General features: G+C 39.3%; 1 protein-coding gene across 1 annotated transcript in view; it reads right to left on the bottom strand.

The window, feature by feature from the left end:
* Window positions 1-2,452: 2,452 nt before the first annotated feature.
* Window positions 2,453-18,398, bottom strand: part of fnta (farnesyltransferase, CAAX box, alpha) — a 31,233-nt gene continuing 15,287 nt past the window's right edge. The window contains exons 4-9 of the mRNA XM_063045090.1: window positions 10,134-10,238; window positions 9,915-10,041; window positions 8,495-8,643; window positions 7,022-7,084; window positions 6,000-6,171; window positions 2,453-2,984 (exon numbers count right to left, since the gene is read on the bottom strand). Of these exons, the coding sequence (XP_062901160.1) occupies window positions 2,832-2,984; window positions 6,000-6,171; window positions 7,022-7,084; window positions 8,495-8,643; window positions 9,915-10,041; window positions 10,134-10,238 (769 nt within the window). The 3' untranslated portion in view covers window positions 2,453-2,831. The remainder of the gene's footprint in view (window positions 2,985-5,999; window positions 6,172-7,021; window positions 7,085-8,494; window positions 8,644-9,914; window positions 10,042-10,133; window positions 10,239-18,398) is intronic.

The following is an 18,398-nucleotide window of genomic DNA, read 5'->3' as shown; positions in this document are numbered from 1 at the left end:
GTAATCCCTGCAGAAAGTGGAGAGTTGGGGGAGGGGAGCAAGTTAAAGGTGTTTTCATGGTAGGGTCCCGTTGAAGATGGCAGAAGTTGCGGAGAATGTGTTGGATGCAGTGGCCCATGGGATGGTAGATGAGGACAAGAGGAACTCTATCCATTAAAGCAGCAGGAAGATGTGGTAAGTGTGAATGTCCAGGAAATGAAGAAAATGCAGGTGACAGCAGCACCAATGGTGGGGTTTTCCTCTTCCCCTTCAACTCCTCCCTCTGGCTCCCCTCTTACCTCTCCTGTTCCTGGTGCCCCTCCGCCTTCTGGTTCTCCCATGGTCCACTTCCTCTCCTATCAAATACCTTCTACTCCAGCCTTTTACCTTTTTCATCCATCACCTCTGCTTCTTACTTCAGCTCCTGCATCACCCAGCTGGCTTCACCTATTGCCTTCTAGCTTGTGCTCCTTTCCCTACCTTCTTATTCTGGTATCTACCCACCTTTCCAGTCCAAGGGCCTCAGCCTGAAATGTTAACTGTTATTCCTTTCCATAGATGTTGCCTGATCTGCCAAGTTCCTTCAGCATTTTATGTTGTGCTGCTCTGGGTTCCAGCATCTGCAGAACCTCTTGTGCTTGTAGTTAAATAAATTTTAGCAATAGTGTGATTTATCCATGTTACTAAACAAGACTGTGAAGCAAATGCTGAAAGCATAAGTGATGGTGTCTCAAAGGTGAAAGACAGCTAATGTTAACTGGAAGGATTGGAACAAGAATCCCATCAACGATCAAGATCACCTATATACACTGCTTTGTAAGTCAAATGGAGGATGTAAAATGTTACCAATAGGCTAAGGAAATAGGCTCAAAGTGAATGAAATCATTGGTAAGGAGAGAGTACTATACCAAGTTATCAAGTAGACAATTCAGTCCACAGCTTTTTCAAATTAGCCTTCTCCTCTGCTTTGTCCTACTTGTAATTCCTTTCTAATTTTATACCAACTCCCCTTTAGAAGCCACTGTTGAAAAGTTGGATACATCACCCATAAGCAAAAATGTGAAGCTTGAGGGGGAAAAGCAGTGGAGCAACATTAATGTAATAGTAGTTTCAATCAGCTGGCATATCTTTGTTGTAATTACATTGAACCTTTCCTGGTGTAGCTTTAACTACAGCTCTAGCAACCCAAGTGCAATCGTGACCCCTGGTGCTATTGAGGTGCAGTTTCATGTTCTCCACGTGACTTCCTCCAGTTTCCTCTCATATCTTAAAGGTATGTAGTTTGGTAGCTTAACTGGTCTCTCTAAATTACTCCCAGTGCATAGCTGAATGGTAGGATCTGGAGTCGATTGACGAGAACGTATAGAGGATAAAATAAGATTAATGTAAATATATGCTTGATGAATGGCACAGACTTCAGAGGCTAAAGGGCCTGTTTCTATACCATATGACTCAACTTTCAAGTGCCTATGGATACCTTATCTATTTGCAGCACTTCTCATTATTCTTAATACTGTCTTTTGAGGCCCATAGCTTCCTGTCCAAAAACAGGCTGCTCACATCCTCTAGCAATCAAGCCTTCATTTACAAAGACTTCTATTGTTCTAGTAGTCAAAGGAAAATTCTCATTCCTATGTCTAAATTTCACAATGGTTCAAAAGGTCTGTTTCTGTACCGAACATATCTGGGTTTTATTATTCATAATTTCTGCAAATTCCACCAGTTCACTGTTTCAAGAACTCTTCATTCCATGAATTTTAGCCTCTTGGTACCATTCCTGTTTTCTCATCATTGGTGTCTATTTTCATCATATAGACCCTATTCTTCGGAATTCTTTGACTAAACACCTCAAAGTCCCTCAAGGTTCCCATATTTAACTAGGCTTGTTAACAAACTACTAATCATTCCTCCTCTAGACTTTAGAGGATCAAAAACACGTATCACCAGATTCAAGGATAGTTTCTATTTCACTGCTATATCACTATTAAATAGACCTCTTGTAAAAGGTGAACACTTAACCTTGCAATCTACCCCGTCATGGGCCATGCACTTTATTGTATACCTGCACGACACTTTCTCTGTAACGCTGTATTCTGCATACTATTATTGCTTTTCCCTTGTACTACCTCATTTTATTTGTTTTGAAATTATCTTTTTCACTGTATCTTAGTACATATAACAATAAACAATTACCAATAAAGATCTTGGCTACTTTGACTTTAACATCCATTATTGTTTGATTACACGCACAATTTTTTGTCATTTTTTCCTCCAGTATATTTGCTCTATAGACGTATTCATGCTTTAAAGAAATTATTAATAATATATTTGAAAGCAAGACTAAAAGTGCAATAGAAAATCATTTTACCAACATGGAAGTGCAACCATGGATGATTTAAAATTTATTGGTTTATGTGTTTGCTAGTTTTATATATTTATTGGTTTAATAAGACAAAAAAAGCATTTAACACTTTCATAAAGTTATTTTTTATTACCAGCAGATAAACAATGTGGCACTGCAACTTTGATACGATAATACCACAATGATGGTAAATTTAAAAACAGTAATATTTTAAATTTACTCCAATATCAACCCCTACCTCCCCATTCTGTTCCCATGTGAGTAAAACTGACTTAGTTTCAAAGTATTCACTTGAATCATATTTTTGTAGTAGGTATCTAAGGCAAAGAAGGAACATTTGGATGTATTTCTAGTTTAGCTTCATATAGTATATACACAAACAAAGTTACGGCTTTAAATATTTACATAAATAAATGAGCTGTTTGGATGTTAACAGAAAATTATTTATCACTAAATCTTGTCCTGCATACTAAAAAATATAATGCAATCTTTAGTTATTACAGCATTCCTGTAAAGAGTCTTCATTTCCCATAGACGTAGCTTCTTTTGGGTTCATACCGTACTTGGTTTTCAAGCACCTTGCAAAGTACCTCCAGTATTCCCGTCGTATTGTATCTTGTTTCATAGCCAGTTGCTCACAAAGCTGAGTGAAATTCAAAACGAATCCATTAGAAACTAAATTGCATCAATTTGTTTTTAACAATTCTGGAATTTCAAAATACCAGACCTGCCCAAATTCATTTTAATAATTTGCATTACCACATCATGGTGTGCTAGTATTGGAAAAGGTTCAGAGGACGTTCTCGAGAATGATTTCAGGAATGAAAGGATTAACATATGAGGAGTGTTTGATGGCTCTGGGTCTGTACTCACTGAAATTTAGCAGAATGAGGGAAATTTCGATATTGAATATTGAAAGGCCAAGATAGAGTGGATGTGGAGAAGACGTTTCCTATAGTGGCTGAGTTGAGAACCAGAGGGCACAGACTCAGAATAGAGGAATGCCCATTTAGAATAGAGATGAGAAGGAATATCTTTAGCCAGAGGGTAGTGAATCTGTCAAGCCCGTTATTGAGTATATATAGAGCAGAAGTTGATAGGTACTTGATTAATCAGGGCATCACAGGTTACTAGAAATCAGGAGTGTGGGGTTGAGAGAGATAATAAATCAGTCATGACGGAATAGCAGAGCAGACTCAATGGCCTAATTCTGCTCCTACAGTGGCATACAAAAGTTTGGGCACCCCTGGTCAAAATTTCTGTTACTGTGAATAGCTAAGCGAGTAAAAGATTAACTGATTTCCAAAAGGCATAAAGTTAAAGGTAACACATTTCTTTAATATTCCAAGCAAGAAAACTTTTTTATTTCCATCTTTTACAGTTTCAAAATAACAAAAAAGGAAAAGGGCCCGAAGCAAAAGTTTGGACACCCTGCATGGCAGTACTTAGTAGCACCCCCTTTGGCAAGTATCACAGCTTGTAAACGCTTTCTGTAGCCAGTTAAGTGTCTTTCAATTCTTGTTTGGGGGATTTTCACCCATTCTTCCTTGCAAAAGGCTTCTACTTCTGTGAGATTCCTGGGCCGTCTTGCATGCACTGCTCTTTTGAGGTCTATCCACAGATTTGTGATGATGTTTAGGTCAGAGGACTGTGAGGGCCATGGCAAAACCTTCAGCTTTCACCTCTTGAGGTAGTCCATTGTGGATTTTGAGGTGTGTTTAGGATCATTATCCTGTTATAGAAGCCATCCTCTTTTCATCTTCGGCTTTTTTTTACAGACGGTGAGATGTTTGCTTCCAAAATTTGCGGGTATTTAATTGAATTCATTCTTCCCTCTACCAGTAAATGTTCCCCGTGCCACTGACTGCAACACAAGCCCAAAGCATGATCGATCTACCCCTGTGCTTAACAGCTGGAGAGGGGTTCTTTTCATGAAATTCTGCACCCTTTTTTCTCCAAACATATCATTGCTCATTGCAGCCAATAAGTTCTATTTTAACTTCATCAGTCCACAGCACTTGTTTCCAAAATGCATCAGGCTTGTTCAGATGTTCCTTTGAACCTTTTGAATAGAACTTTTTGGCCACAATGAGCAAAAGTATGTTTGGAGAAAAAAGGGTGCAGAATTTCATGAAAAGAACCCCTCTCCAACTATTAAGCACGGGGGTGGATCGATCATGCTTTGGGCTTGTGTTGCAGCCAGTGGCATGGGGAACATTTACTGGTAGAGGGAAGAATGAATTCAATTAAATACCAGCAAATTCTGGAAGCAAACATCACACCGTCTGTAAAAAAGCCGAAGATGAAAAGAGGATGGCTTCTACAACAGGATAATGCTCCTAAACACACCTCAAAATCCAAAATGGACTACCTCAAGAGGCGCAAGCTGAAGGTTTTGCCATGGCCCTCATAGTCCCCTGACCTAAACATCATCGAGAATCTGTGGATAGACCTCAAAAGAGCAGTGCATGCAAGACAGCCCAAGAATCTCACAGAACTAGAAGCCTTTTGCAAGGAAGAATGGGCGAAAATCCCCCAAACAAGAACTGAAAGACTCTGAGCTGGCTACAGAAAGCGTTTACAAGCTGTGATACTTGCCAAAGGGGGTGTTACTAAGTACTGACCATGCAGGGTGCCCAAACTTTTGCCTCGGGCTCTTTTCCTTTTTTGTTATTTTGAAACTATAAAAGATGGAAATAAAAAAGTTTTCTTGCTTAAAATATTAAAGAAATGTGTCATCTTTAACTTTACGCCTTTGGGAAATCAGTTCATCTTTTACCTGCTTAGTTATTCACAGTAACAGAAATTTTGACCAGGGTGCCCAAACCTTTTTATGCCAGATCACTTTTAACATAAGACACTTCATAAGAGGTACGAGGAAAAACAAGACACTGAACCAAATGGAGAATAGCAGAAGGTATGATCAGAGATGGGTTATAAACCTATCTGATTCATTAATACCCTCCTTCCTTTGTCTGGTTTATCTTTAACTCTTGAGCTAAAGTGACCGACTCTTATGTGCCATCTAACATTGGCTAGCGAGACAATGGGGGCCATGACCTTGTCAGTGTTGCCCTCCACATGAATAAATAAAATCCCCATTAATCTGTCAGTCTGGGCTACAATCAGCAGTGGGAAACATCAAAAGGGGATCATTTAAGGATAGCACATTGCGCCAAAACTTAAATTTGTATCTTTGATCAGCAGGTGGGCAAGGGAGATTTCAACCATGTAGGTAGTGCACAAAGCATAAAATTGCCCCATTATTCTAAGAGGTTGGGAAATCTGATTTAGAGACAGATGGCAAATGTATAACAATAACAACAGAGCAAAAGTATACTCTAAACACTCCATTAAACTAAATGGTCAGAGTAAGGCTATATTCAAGTGTGTGAAACAAATTTAGGACTTCTATCGGAAATCAGATCAACACAAGGTATGAACTCCTACCTAGATTATGGAAAAAAAACTTGGATTAATTCCACAGATGGAAGCCATGGTAGAATAGTAATAGTTTTATGAAAGAATTAATTGAAAAGGACTGAAATATTCAGCACGTGGCTTTATCTAGTCAGAGCTTAACAAATAATAAATTAGTTTCTGATCTACCCTGCCAATAAACATAATGAGAATTTTAACCTGTGGCCAAGTGACTGACCTCCAGTGCTCTGCTTAAGGTTTCTTCCTTCTCGTCACAGTTGTTCTCCAGAAGGTCTTCATACATGTCAATCAGGAAAGCAAGCAAGTAGGGGGAACTGGGCTTTTCCATCAACTGCGAAACCTGCTCGAAAAGGTTGGGATACTTGGAGAGATTCTGATCCTGCAGAATTCTTATGAAAATAAGAGATTTGTGAGAGAATGTTAGTGTTTGAAATTAAATTCCACATCACTGCAAAATGACACTGCACCCACTAATCTCAAATTACCTTTCACTGTCTAAACAATTTAGATTAAGTCACCACATGGTTACAGAGCCAAAAATTAATAGCACATTCAAAGCGAAGATACAACCTCCTGTTAAAGGGAGATAAATTCAAAACAATAGTGTAGAAAACAATTTCAGTGAGCACATAACTATATATGAAGCAAACTCCCTGTGAAGATAGTGAAAGCTGATGTATGTACATAGAGTATGCTGAAGCATATCTAAAAACAGGATGAATGTATTAAATCTTGTAACCTTGCCGAGGTCAACAGTCCAGTGTCAAGTCACAGTCATAGTCATACTTTATTGATCCCGGGGGAAATTGGTTAAAGCACTGGTTATATTCATTTCTAAGTAGAAGGATGACATTATTCCTACTCTTATTCCTGAAGCAGGCACTCTGTTCCAGGTTCCCACAGAAAGAAATAGTACAAAAGAAAAATTACTTCACAACTGCCTTGGGAAAAAATGTTATAGTCTCAGTATTTGGTATCTCTGGCCTGTGAGCAAACAAAATAGAGCAGCACCCAAGAAGCATCAGCATCTCAGAGGCTTTTCAGTGGGAGCAGAGCAGAGCACAGCTCATCCTTTATTCCCGTGCTCTTATTCAAAGAGTCATAATTACTTTAAAGAATATTTCTACCCTAATCAAATGCTAAATTACAATGACTTAAAACACTAATACCTCTGTATTTATATCTTGGTTAAATTTTGAATAAATATACTATTCTGCTAAACAGTAAGTTATACATTACCCCTTCAAGTAATTCCATGCACTTTCATTGTGAGGAGCTCTTTTGATTAACTTCAGGGTATATCTGTAAAGTAATACATAATGTAGTTAGAGATGACCATGCCTGTAAAGTAGTGCATAATGTTGTTAGAGGTCAGGAAGGTGAACAATCAGAGCATCATTTCCCCTTTTATGAACTAAATATGAATAGAACTATTACTATATTGAGTCACTTGAACAGGCTAAATGAATACCTCTCTAAATATCTGAAAAAGCGTAATTTTAAAATTGTGCAGTTGTACAGCTGAATATCCAGATATTTGTGCAACATTCTCATCTGGGGACAATGAGTTATTCTGCTAGATGGTTAGCACAATAAGCTTCAATAGTTTCTCGAGATGAGGAATACAAAAGAATGGACAGCTCCAATCGTAAATGTAGTATCTTCAGTTGAATGTATAAGGGAGGGAGCAGATCATGAAAGGAGAGAACATACACAAGCTAACATTTTGAGGTGATTTGGTATGTCATCAAAAGACTCGCAGATTTATACAGATGTATCATACAGAGCATGCTGGCTGGTTGCATTACCCCCTAGTATGGAGGCGCAGTACACACAGGATCGGGAAAGCTGCAGAGGGTTCTAAACTCAGCCAGCTCCATCATGGGCACTAACCTTGCCATCATCAAGGACATCTTCAAAGGCAATGCCTCAAGAAGGCATCATCTATCAAGAAGGACCCTCACCATCTTAGGACATGCCCTCATCTCATTACTACCTTCAATGAGGTGGTAAAGGAGGCTGATTCACACATTCAATATTTTTGGAACAATTTCTCCCCTTCTACAATCAGATTTCTGAATGGTTCACAAATCCATAAACATTACCTCTTTATCCCTCTTTAGCACTATTTTTTTTAAAATATAATTTATAATAATTCTTATGGATTGCACTGTACTGCTGCCGTAAAACAACAACATTTCAGTGATAATAAACTTGATTCTGATTCTGAATTCATTAGATAATTTACTTCATACTAAATTGCTTCCATGAACAGGTCAGGATAAGACTTTAATTAATCATTTCCAAAACACAACTTTTGGAAACATGTCGAGAATGAATTGATTACCATTGTAGTGGATTATATCCGTCAATAGAGAGAGGAACACATCTGTCTTAACAAATCACAAGGTCAAGACTACGGCTTCAGAAATAATTCACAGTTGGCTCTCTAGGATGTGAAAACTGCTACATAAATGCATGTTCCTCTGCATAAAGGAAAGCTTCTGAACATCAAAAATAACTCTTTCTCTCACATTTCTGAAAGCAAATCTTGTTACATCGGACATGATTGTTTACTGCAATGTGCAATGGCATAACAATAGGCTTCCAGCTGTACAACGTTTTTGGTTAAACACCTCCTATACTAAAGCAAGAAACCATGTTAAATTAATTGCATATGGGGTTAACAGAAATAAGTGGGGCAAGACTAACTCGACTTCACAACTAAGCACTGTTGGGTTATCAAAGCCGGTGGTGTTTGAAATGACAAAATATCGCTGGTTCCACGCCGAGTTGTTTCGCACATCCTCTTCCAGCAGCTGATCCACATACTCTAGTTCATTGTCCCAAAGGCCGAACTCCTGTCAAGCACAGAAAGTAAACAAAATCATCACCGTTCAACATCACCAGCTTATGCATCATGCAATGTAAAATAAATGAACAGAACACAGAACAGTACAAAAGAGGATCAGGCCCTTCAAACCATGATGCTAAATTAAACTAAACCCATCTGCCTGTATGTTCATGTGCCTGTAAACACCACCACTATGTCTGTTTTCACCACCATTCCTAGCAGTACGTTCCAGGCACCTACTGCTCTGTGTAAAAAAAAATGCCTTGTATATCTCCTTTAAACTTTCCTCCTCTCACCTGAAAACTACGTCCTTTAATATTTGACACTTCTATCCTAGGGCCAAAGACTCAGGCTACTTACCCTATCTAAGCCTCTTATAATTTTATAAACTTCTAGCAGGTCTCCCCTCAACCTCCGACGCTCCGGGGAAAACAAGCTGGTTTTGTTCAACTTCCCTTCATAGCTAATATTCTCTAATCCAGGCAAGCATACTGGTGAACCTCTTCTGCATACTCTCCAAAGCCTCTACATCTTTCCTGGAATGGGGCAAACAGAACCGCACACAATACTCCAAATATAGCTTAACCAGAACTTTATGCTGTATAAATATAGGCTCTGACACCAACATCCGAAGTTTTATGCCCAGCTGTCTGTCAAACACTAAAAGGTGAGGCTAGCTACCTCCACAGTGTGTTTCAGGACAATGAATATAAACATCCTACAGTTGTCATGGGACGTACCGAGGATGTCAATAAAGAATCACATGTACTAATGCTTTTTACTCTTGTATAATATTCCAATTTCATCTCAAAGAATTGCAATCTGATACGAGGTAGGGTATGGAAGTTCTGGGTTTTACCACTCCTCCAAAAACATTTTTTTAAAACAAAAATCATTCAAGGTGTAGGCATGTCCGACAAAGCCCACATTTATTGCCAATTCTTAACTGTCCCTGAATCAAATAATTTGCTGGATCATTTCAGAGGCACTTAGGAAATGATCCAGCGATACAGCTAAGTTTGGAGTCATATATAGGCAAGATTGAGTAAGGAAGATTTCCTCTGCTTAAGGGCATTAGTAAACTAGATGGGTTTAAACAAATTTACCACAGTTTTGCAGTCATCATCCTAATGACTTTTATTAAAAATTCTGATTATGTATTTAAATTCAATGTTTTCCGTAGTAGGATTTGAACTGGAGTCTCTCAAATGCCATTTCCTATATCTTCACATTTCTATATGCCAGATTCCCAGCATCCATGGTATTTTGCTTTTTTACCTTAATCACCCACTGTCTGTGTTGCCAAGCATGGTAGTTTTTTGCGTCTTGTTCAAGGATCCCAGAAATAAATCCCAATTCTTGTGAGGGGTCTTTTAACCATTCTACAATCTTCTGCCTGTGATACCTAAGAGCCAAAAAATGCAAAGACGTATTTTTTATTTCCCAGTTCAATCATCTGGTTTTATTAACCTGATAAGCAAAATGTTTTTTATATACCAAACTTGATAATTCTTCGGTTGGTCCTCAATAATTTCTGAAATATAAGCTAATTCTTCATAGAGATCCTTATTCAAAGACTGTAACACCATTCTGCGGAAATGCCTAAGAGTGAAAAGGAAAAAAAACAAATAAACACGTTCAGATGGAAAAAATGTATTCATAGAACAGGCCTTAAGCCTAGTCAACCATTCTTTTGGAACATGGTTAATCTGCACATCAATTCCATTTATCAGTCTTTGATCCACATCCCTACATACACTTTGCCAACAGAACCTAACTATCTCATTTATATGCCTTCCAAGTTGTTTTGGAATAGACTCATTCTGCTGAGGGAATATGAGGTCCAAATTTGACAATAAGGCATTAAGAAACTCTTCACAGAAATTACTTTCAGAAGGCAACCATCATAAAGTAATTCATTAGTGCACAAAAGGATCTCACCAACTGAGATGTTTACCTGAATCCACTTTTGCTTGAGTTGCTGGGAAAATGAATATTGGCTAGGAAATCCCACAAGGACTTCCCTAAATGATGACTTGACATCTTTGGTATGTACCTCAACCGACTTATCCGAATACAGCACCATACTTAGCTGTCATAATGGGTTATGTGCTCAAAACCTAGGGTTGAATTGGAGCCTACCTCCTCTGACCAAGGAGGGAATGCATCAACATAGTCATTGTCAAGAAGGAACACAATACTGAGTCTACATTTAGTTTATTGTCATCTGTCACAATGAATCATAATGATAGAAATGCACAAGCTAGAGCTTATTTAAATACCTTGTTCAAATATTAGCCACTGTACGAAAAAAAGTACTGAAATATCAGGGACCATGCAGAGAAATCAAGAGTTACAAAGATCAGTGGATGTGTCAGGGTGAGGACTGGTAAAATAAAAACTGTGCAGATGATGTTATGACGTTTTAAGATATGTGGAAACAGCTGGGAGGGAACTTCTATGAGTACAAAATATCATAATAGTTAAGTTAAATACAGAACCAAGAAGCAAATCTGAATTTATAAAAGTCAACCTGTAATGGAGTTTAGGAAAATTCTTTACTCCAAGAAATTATTACTCAAAGAAATCTTGGGCAGAAAAGTACAAACAACTGACTAAAGAGATGGATATGGTAGATAGAGAGCTCAGGGAGAAGGATGGTGATATTCTGAAGTATATTAGCATTGAGGAAGGCATTAGATGTCTTAGAGATCATAAAGGTAGATAAATCCTCGGGAGGCAATGGCAGGCAAGATGGGAGATTGCTGGAACCCTGATGAAGATTTTTTAATCTGTTAGCTATAGATTTTGTTTTATTTAAAGATACAGCACAATATCAGGCCTTTCTGGCCTAATGGTCCCATGCTGCCCAATTACACTTAAGTGACCAATTAACCATAGGTCTTTGGGATGTGGGAAGAAAGCAGAGCACCTGGAGCAAACCCATGCAGTCAGAGAGAGAATGTACAAACTCCTTACAGAGAGTGGCAAGAATTGAAGATAGAAAATATTGTTGACAGCAACATACAAAGCATTGGAGTAACTCAACGGGTCAGGAAGCATCTATGGAGGGAAATGGACAGTCAACATCCTATATTACAGTTCCTTCCTTCTACAAGGACAGCAGAGATAATCCAGGTAATTGCGAACAAAAAAAGGAACTGCATTTATCTACAATTGCAAAGGCACGGATTGATTAGGGATAGTCAGTAGAGCTTTGTTCATGTGAAATCCTGTCACACTAATTTGACAAAAAGTTTTTGTTTGAGGAGGTAACTAAGTATATTGATGAGGCAGTGTAGTAGTTGTTGTGCACATGTGCTTCAGTCAAGTCTTTGACAAGGTCCAGCAAGAAAGATTAGTGCTCCTGGGATTCAGAGCAAGCTAACAAAGTGGATCCAAATATGGTTTGATAATCGAAGCATAAACGCAAGAGATTCTACAGATACATAAATCCAGAGTAACATACACAAAATGCCAGGAACACAGCCGGTGAGGCAGCATTTGCGGACAGGAACAAACAGTTGCTGTTTTGAGCTGAGATGTTTCTTCAGGTGTCCCGATGATGAGTCTCAGCCCAAAACGTTGAGTGTTTATTCCTGTTGGTTCCAGAAGCAGAGGGTTATTTTTCTGAATGAATCTGTTGTAGTCACAGACTTCCAGAGTCATAAAACATAAAAACAGGCCCTTTGGTCCACCATTGATCATCAATCACCAATCCCACCTGCCTGCATTAATTTCATATCTGTGCCCTGCACATTCAAGTACCTATCCAGATGCTCCTTAAATGTTACTACTATTAATACTTCTACCAGTTTCACTGGCAGCTCTTTTCAGATACCAAATATGAAAAATCTATCCCTTAAATCCCCTTTAAATCTACTCCCTCTCACCTTAAACCTAATTTTGGACACAGACTCTGGCAATCAACCATATCTATCCCTTTCATAATTTTATAGACCTTTATCATGTCACCCCTCAGCTTTCTTTGCCTTAGGGAAAACATACCCAACTTATCCTATCTCTCCTGATAATTCAAGCCCTCCAATCCTCAAAACATACTTGAGAATCTTTACTGCACCCTCTCAAGTTCCATCACATCTTTCCTATATTGTAACGATTAGAACTGAGTACATTACTCCAAATGTGGCCTAATCAACATTTTGTACAACAGTAAATATGGCATCCCAAGTCTTGCATTCAATGTCTTGGTTGATGAAGGCAAGCAGGCTCTGTGCTTTCTACACTACTCTGTCTATCTGTGTTGTCACTTTCAGGGAACTGTGTACTTGTACCACACATCAAAGTTGCTGGTGAACACAGCAGGCCAGGCAGCATCTCTAGGAAGAGGTACCGTCGACGTTTCAGGTCGAGACCCTTCGTCAGGACTGACGAAGGGTCTCAGCCTGAAACGTCGACTGTACCTCTTCCTTGAGATGCTGCCTGGCCTGCTGCGTTCACCAGCAACTTTGATGTGTGTTGCTTGAATTTCCAGCATCTGCAGAATTCCTGTTGTTTGTGTACTTGTACCACAAGGTTTCTCCATTCATTAGTACACAATGAATAGCAGGATCCCAGGGAGTATGTCCTGCCCTAGTTTGACTTCCCAAAATGCATCACTTTGCACTTGAGTTAAATTCCATCTGCTACTTCTTTGTCCAGCTTCCCATATGATCAAGATCCTGATCTTAGACAACATACTTCACCGTTCACTACACATCAGCAACTTACTAGTTGTGCCATCTACATTCTCAGTCAGATCATCAGCGTAAGGAAAAACAACTGAGGACCCACACTGATCCCTGTGGTGGATTACAGGTCACAGGCCTCTGACCCCATGGCACCTATCACCAAGCAAATTTTGTATCCAATTTCCTTGCTCAACCTGGATCTTATTGGATCTGACCTTACAGACCAGGCTTCCATGTGGGACCCTATCAAAAACTACCTCATGAACATGACCTTGTTGTTCCTTCTTATTGCACTATTTATTTAATTGTGTAATTTATAGTAACTTTATGTTTTTGCAGTGTGTCGATGCCACAAAACAACAGACTTCACATCATATATGATAGTGATAATAAACACAATTCTGAATTAGAACAAAGGAAAAGCAAAGACCATTTTAGTGCAGTGATCATACTGTAATGATTAAGATTTAGCCAACTGGTTCGAGAACAGATGGTTGAAGGGAGGTAGCTGTTCTTGAAACTCATTTTGTGTTTCTGTATTCCTGCCTAATGGCAGCTGCAGAAAGATGGTGTGGCCTGAGTGGCAAGGATCTTTGATGACAGATCTTTGCCTTCCTGAGGCAGTGTCTCCTACAGATATTACCAGTGCTAGGGAAGAATGTGGCTGTGGTATAATGGGCAGAGTCCACTATTCTCTGGAGCTTTTTATGTCCCCGTGCCTTCATATTGTCATACCAGACCATAATGCAACCAGTCAGGTGTATCAGTACAAGCTTTTTTTCCAGAGTGCTCAGTGGCAAGCTGAACTTTCTTAACCTCCTAAGAAAGTAAAGACATTGATGCGTTTTCCTTTTGATTGTATCCAATCGCTGAGCCCAGGACAGGTTGTCTGATATGTTAACACCCAGAAATTTAAAGCTGCTGACTCTCTCCATTTCTGATCTCCCAACATAGACTGAAAATGTTTACCTTCCTTCCCTCTTCCACAAGCCAATGATCACTCTTTCATTTGGCTGACATTAAGCGAGTTTGTCACCATGGCAGCACTTAACCAGATGCCCTGTCTCACTCCGCTAAGCTGACTCATTGCCACCTGCGATTTGTCCAACAACAGTATTGTTATTAGCAAATTGGAAGATAACACCGGAGCTGTTCTTAGCCAGAGTCATGCATATATTGAGAGTAGAGCACGGGACTAAGCATGCAAGCTTAACTGCACCTGTGTTGATGATTGTGAGGAGAAGTTCTGCTGATGAGGAAGTTGAGCATCCAGTCGTACTGGGAGGTACAGAACCCCAGGTCCTGAATCTTAATGAGTTTTGGGAAAACAATCAAGGGTAGGACAACCAACAATAAATGGTAGAGCCTTCAGAAGCGTTGATGATCGGAGCTGAAGTCCACTGGTGGCAGTGACAGTGCCTGTATGGTGAAGAAGGCTTTTGGGATGCTTGCCTTCATCAATCATGGCATAGAATAAAAGAACTGGGATATCATGCCACACATGGAGAATTTTGTACAGTTCTGGTCACCACACTATAAGAAGCATGTGATTTCACTGGAGAGAATGCAAAAGAGATTCATCAGGATGTGGACTAGACTGGAGATTTCAATAATGACATCTTAGAGCCATAGCACTGAACAGCACATTCGGTCCACCACATTCATGTTGACCTCATCCCTTTTGCTTCTAATCAGGCCTTATCCTCTTATGCCTTGCTGTTCAACAGCCTGTCTAAATAAAATACAGTTAATGTAAATGACTGCCACATCCTGTATCAGTAAGTTCCAGATATCAACCACTCTCTGAAATTTTTCACTTCAAATACCCTTCAAAATAGGGGTCACCAACCCGTCGATTGCGATCGACCGGTCAATCTTTGAGACTTTCCCAGTAGATCCCGAAGAAAAATCTAAAGTAAATACACAAATACTGTTATAATGTGAGCATTATAAAAGTAAGTAATACTAATTAGGATAATGGTAATATAGCAATATTTTCGCTAAAAAGCTGTTTGCAAAGAGTTTGTTTCCGGGTTGCGGGGGTTTAGTTCCGTTCTTTCTGCCCAGTGCGCATGTGCGTAGTTCCCCCACCATGCACCGCGTTTTCAGCGTAGCCTGTGCTGCATCAAAGTGACCAATCAGATTAGATAAGAATACAGACTGTCGCAAACTTCAATATACAGCAGTGGTCCCCAACCTCCGGGCCGCGAAGCACACAGTGGTGCAGCGGTAGTCGGGATGCACACAGCACATCTTTAAGAAAAAAAGCCGAAATAAACAAGCAAATTAATTAGGTGCCGCCCGGCACGTAAATGTCGACCCAGATCAGAGGCGACGCAATCGGCAATCGCTCGTGATATCCTGATAGCATAGCGGAGGCTCCACAAAAGAAGGCGAAGACATATAATTTCCATCCAGAATGGGAAGAGGAATTTCTATTTACCTTGGTGAAAGACAAGTGTGTATGTATGTTGTGCCACCAAACACAAGCACTGACTAAAAGAGGGAATCTGGAGCAGCACCGCAAAACCAACCACCAGAAATTTAAAGACACCTACTCCTCAGAGAGTGCAATTCGTGCCTGGAAAGTTGAGCTGAAATTGGGGTTGAAGGCCCAGCAATCGTTTTCCACAAAACATGCTGCTCAAAATAAAGCTGCTATTGAAGCATCATTTCGTGTAAGTCACCTTTTGGCTAAACACAAGAAGCCTTTTACAGATGGCAATTTATTCAAGGAAGCAATGGTCATTACCGCAGAGACTGTTTTTAATGACTTTAAAAAATAAAAACGGCATCACAACCGCAATACATAATATACTGCTTGGCCCTGCAACAGTGACAAGGAGGGTAGAGTCACCATCAGAGGACGTGGATATTTTTCACTACAGTTCAATGAATCCCTGGATGTAATGCAAACAGCTCAGCTTGTTGTATTTGTCAGAATAGCTTTCCAGGATTTTACAACAAAGGAGGACTTCCTCACTCTTTTGCAATTAAAGGAAAGAACGAGAGGTGAGGATATTTACAATGAGTTTAAAAAAAATGTCCGTGAAAATGACATCCCCATTCATAAACTGGTGGCAATTACTACTGATGGGGCCGAGCAATGCGCGGTGTGCACGTTGGTTTTATACCACTAAAAGTCAGTGCCTACTTTGGGTCAACTTATCTATGTAAAATTGCATTTTCTCAGATGAAAATTATTAAATCTAAGTACAGGAGCTGACTTACTGACAAACACCTCACTAGGGTTGCCAACTTTCTCACTCCCAAATAAGAGACAAAAGTAGCAGTCAAATCCCAGGACATTTGTGTTTACCCCGAGAAAGGCTACCATGACCATGAAGTCTTGCGTGGGCACCTGTGTGCACATGCGCATACGTGCCAATTTTTTTTACCCCACGAATCAGTTTTGGCTTAATTTTCATTATTTCTACTTTATACAGGCTGTGTATTTATCATATCATTCCTGCTTTTACTATATGTTAGTGTTATTTTAGGTTTTATGTGTTATTTGGTATGATTTGGTAGGTTATTTTTTGGGTCTGGGAATGCTCAAAATTTTTTTCCATATAATGGTAATTGCTTCTTCAGCGTAAAGCATTTCAGCATGCAAGGTTTCATAGGAATGCTCTACCTTGGCGGGGGGAATACGGGACAGTTGGCAACCCTACACCTCACAGACTGTCTCAGACTGGCTGTCTGCAGTTATGAGCCAAATTTCAGGGAATTAGCAGAAAGTATTCAGCCCCAGTCATCACACTGAGTGCAACAGTCAATTTTTATTCATTTATTTTTCGTGTTGAAATAAAATTAAATAATGAAACTTAGAATTAAAGGTGTTAAGTATTGTAATATTCTTAAAGAAAGACAGCTATGGCCTGTTTGATATGCTAGTTACAGTGTATTCTTGTTTGAATTAATTTGAAAGTTTGACAAAAGTATTTTGTGTAATTCAAACACAATTCGCCCAAATAAAAGGCCTCAAATTGGAAGTACAATCTGAGCTGTTTTTTCTCTATACAATTTAGTAGGTAGATTTTGCCTTTCACTGAGGTCAAGGTAGGGGATCTTGGGCTTAAAAAGGTTGGTGACCACTACTTTAAAACTTCTTCCTCTCATCTTAAACCTAAGCCCTCTTATTTTTGATACCACTACCATGGGGAAAAGATTTGGATTATCTACCCTGAACCTCTTATAATTTTATATACCTCTAACAGGTCATCCCTGAATCTCTTGCGCTCAAGGAAAATCAAACACAGTCAATCCTACCTGTATGATTAAAGTCCTCCAACCCTGACAACTTCTTGCCAAAGCCTCTCTCCAGTGCAATCAGATCCGTGAGTGGATAAACTCAGTCTGCTGTCCATGAACTAGATGAGGTTGAGGAGTGATCTGAGAAGTATATGAAATTAGAGGGGGTGGAAAAGGTAGATAGTAAGCTGCGTTTTTCATTGGTGGGGATGTCAAGGACTAGAGATTTAAGGTCAGAAGTAATTTTACAGGGGATCCGGAGCTGATTTTTTTTTAGTTGAATGGTTGGAATCTAACTTGCACTGCCAAAGGAGCTGGTGGAGGCAGATATTTTCACAGCATTTAGGAAACACCTAGACAAGCACCTGAACAACCACGGGTTTGGATCTATAGCCAGTAAATGAGATTAGTCAAGATAAGTGCAATGGTTGTCGAAAATGTGCTGGCCAAAGGGCCTGTATGATTCTGACTCTAACTGATAATTGAATTTTCACAGAAAAATACACTTCACCACAAATTTCCTCCAAAATCTTTCCAGAATACAAAAACTACATTGACAACTTTGGTTTCTTCTGTTAATCTCTGCCATCAAGAGGATGAGAACACTAATCTTATGAGAAGTATGTCTCTTCTAATTTATCGTTAGTAAGAAGATTTCAGTATAATGATCCAGTACAAGGGCTGCAGCAGTTCAAGATGACAGTGCAAGAATATTACAAGTGAGTTTTAAAAAAACCTCTGGAATCTTAATATTCCAAGAGCAAATATACGTAACATTTTCCAAAGGCACATTACAGCCACTGCACAGTTAACTTCT

Source organism: Mobula hypostoma, chromosome 4, assembly GCF_963921235.1.
Source record: "Mobula hypostoma chromosome 4, sMobHyp1.1, whole genome shotgun sequence".
NCBI classification, from domain to species: Eukaryota; Metazoa; Chordata; class Chondrichthyes; order Myliobatiformes; family Myliobatidae; genus Mobula; species Mobula hypostoma.
The sequence above is the reverse complement of the archived record's forward strand: the minus strand, read 5'-3'. Positions and strand labels throughout refer to the sequence as shown.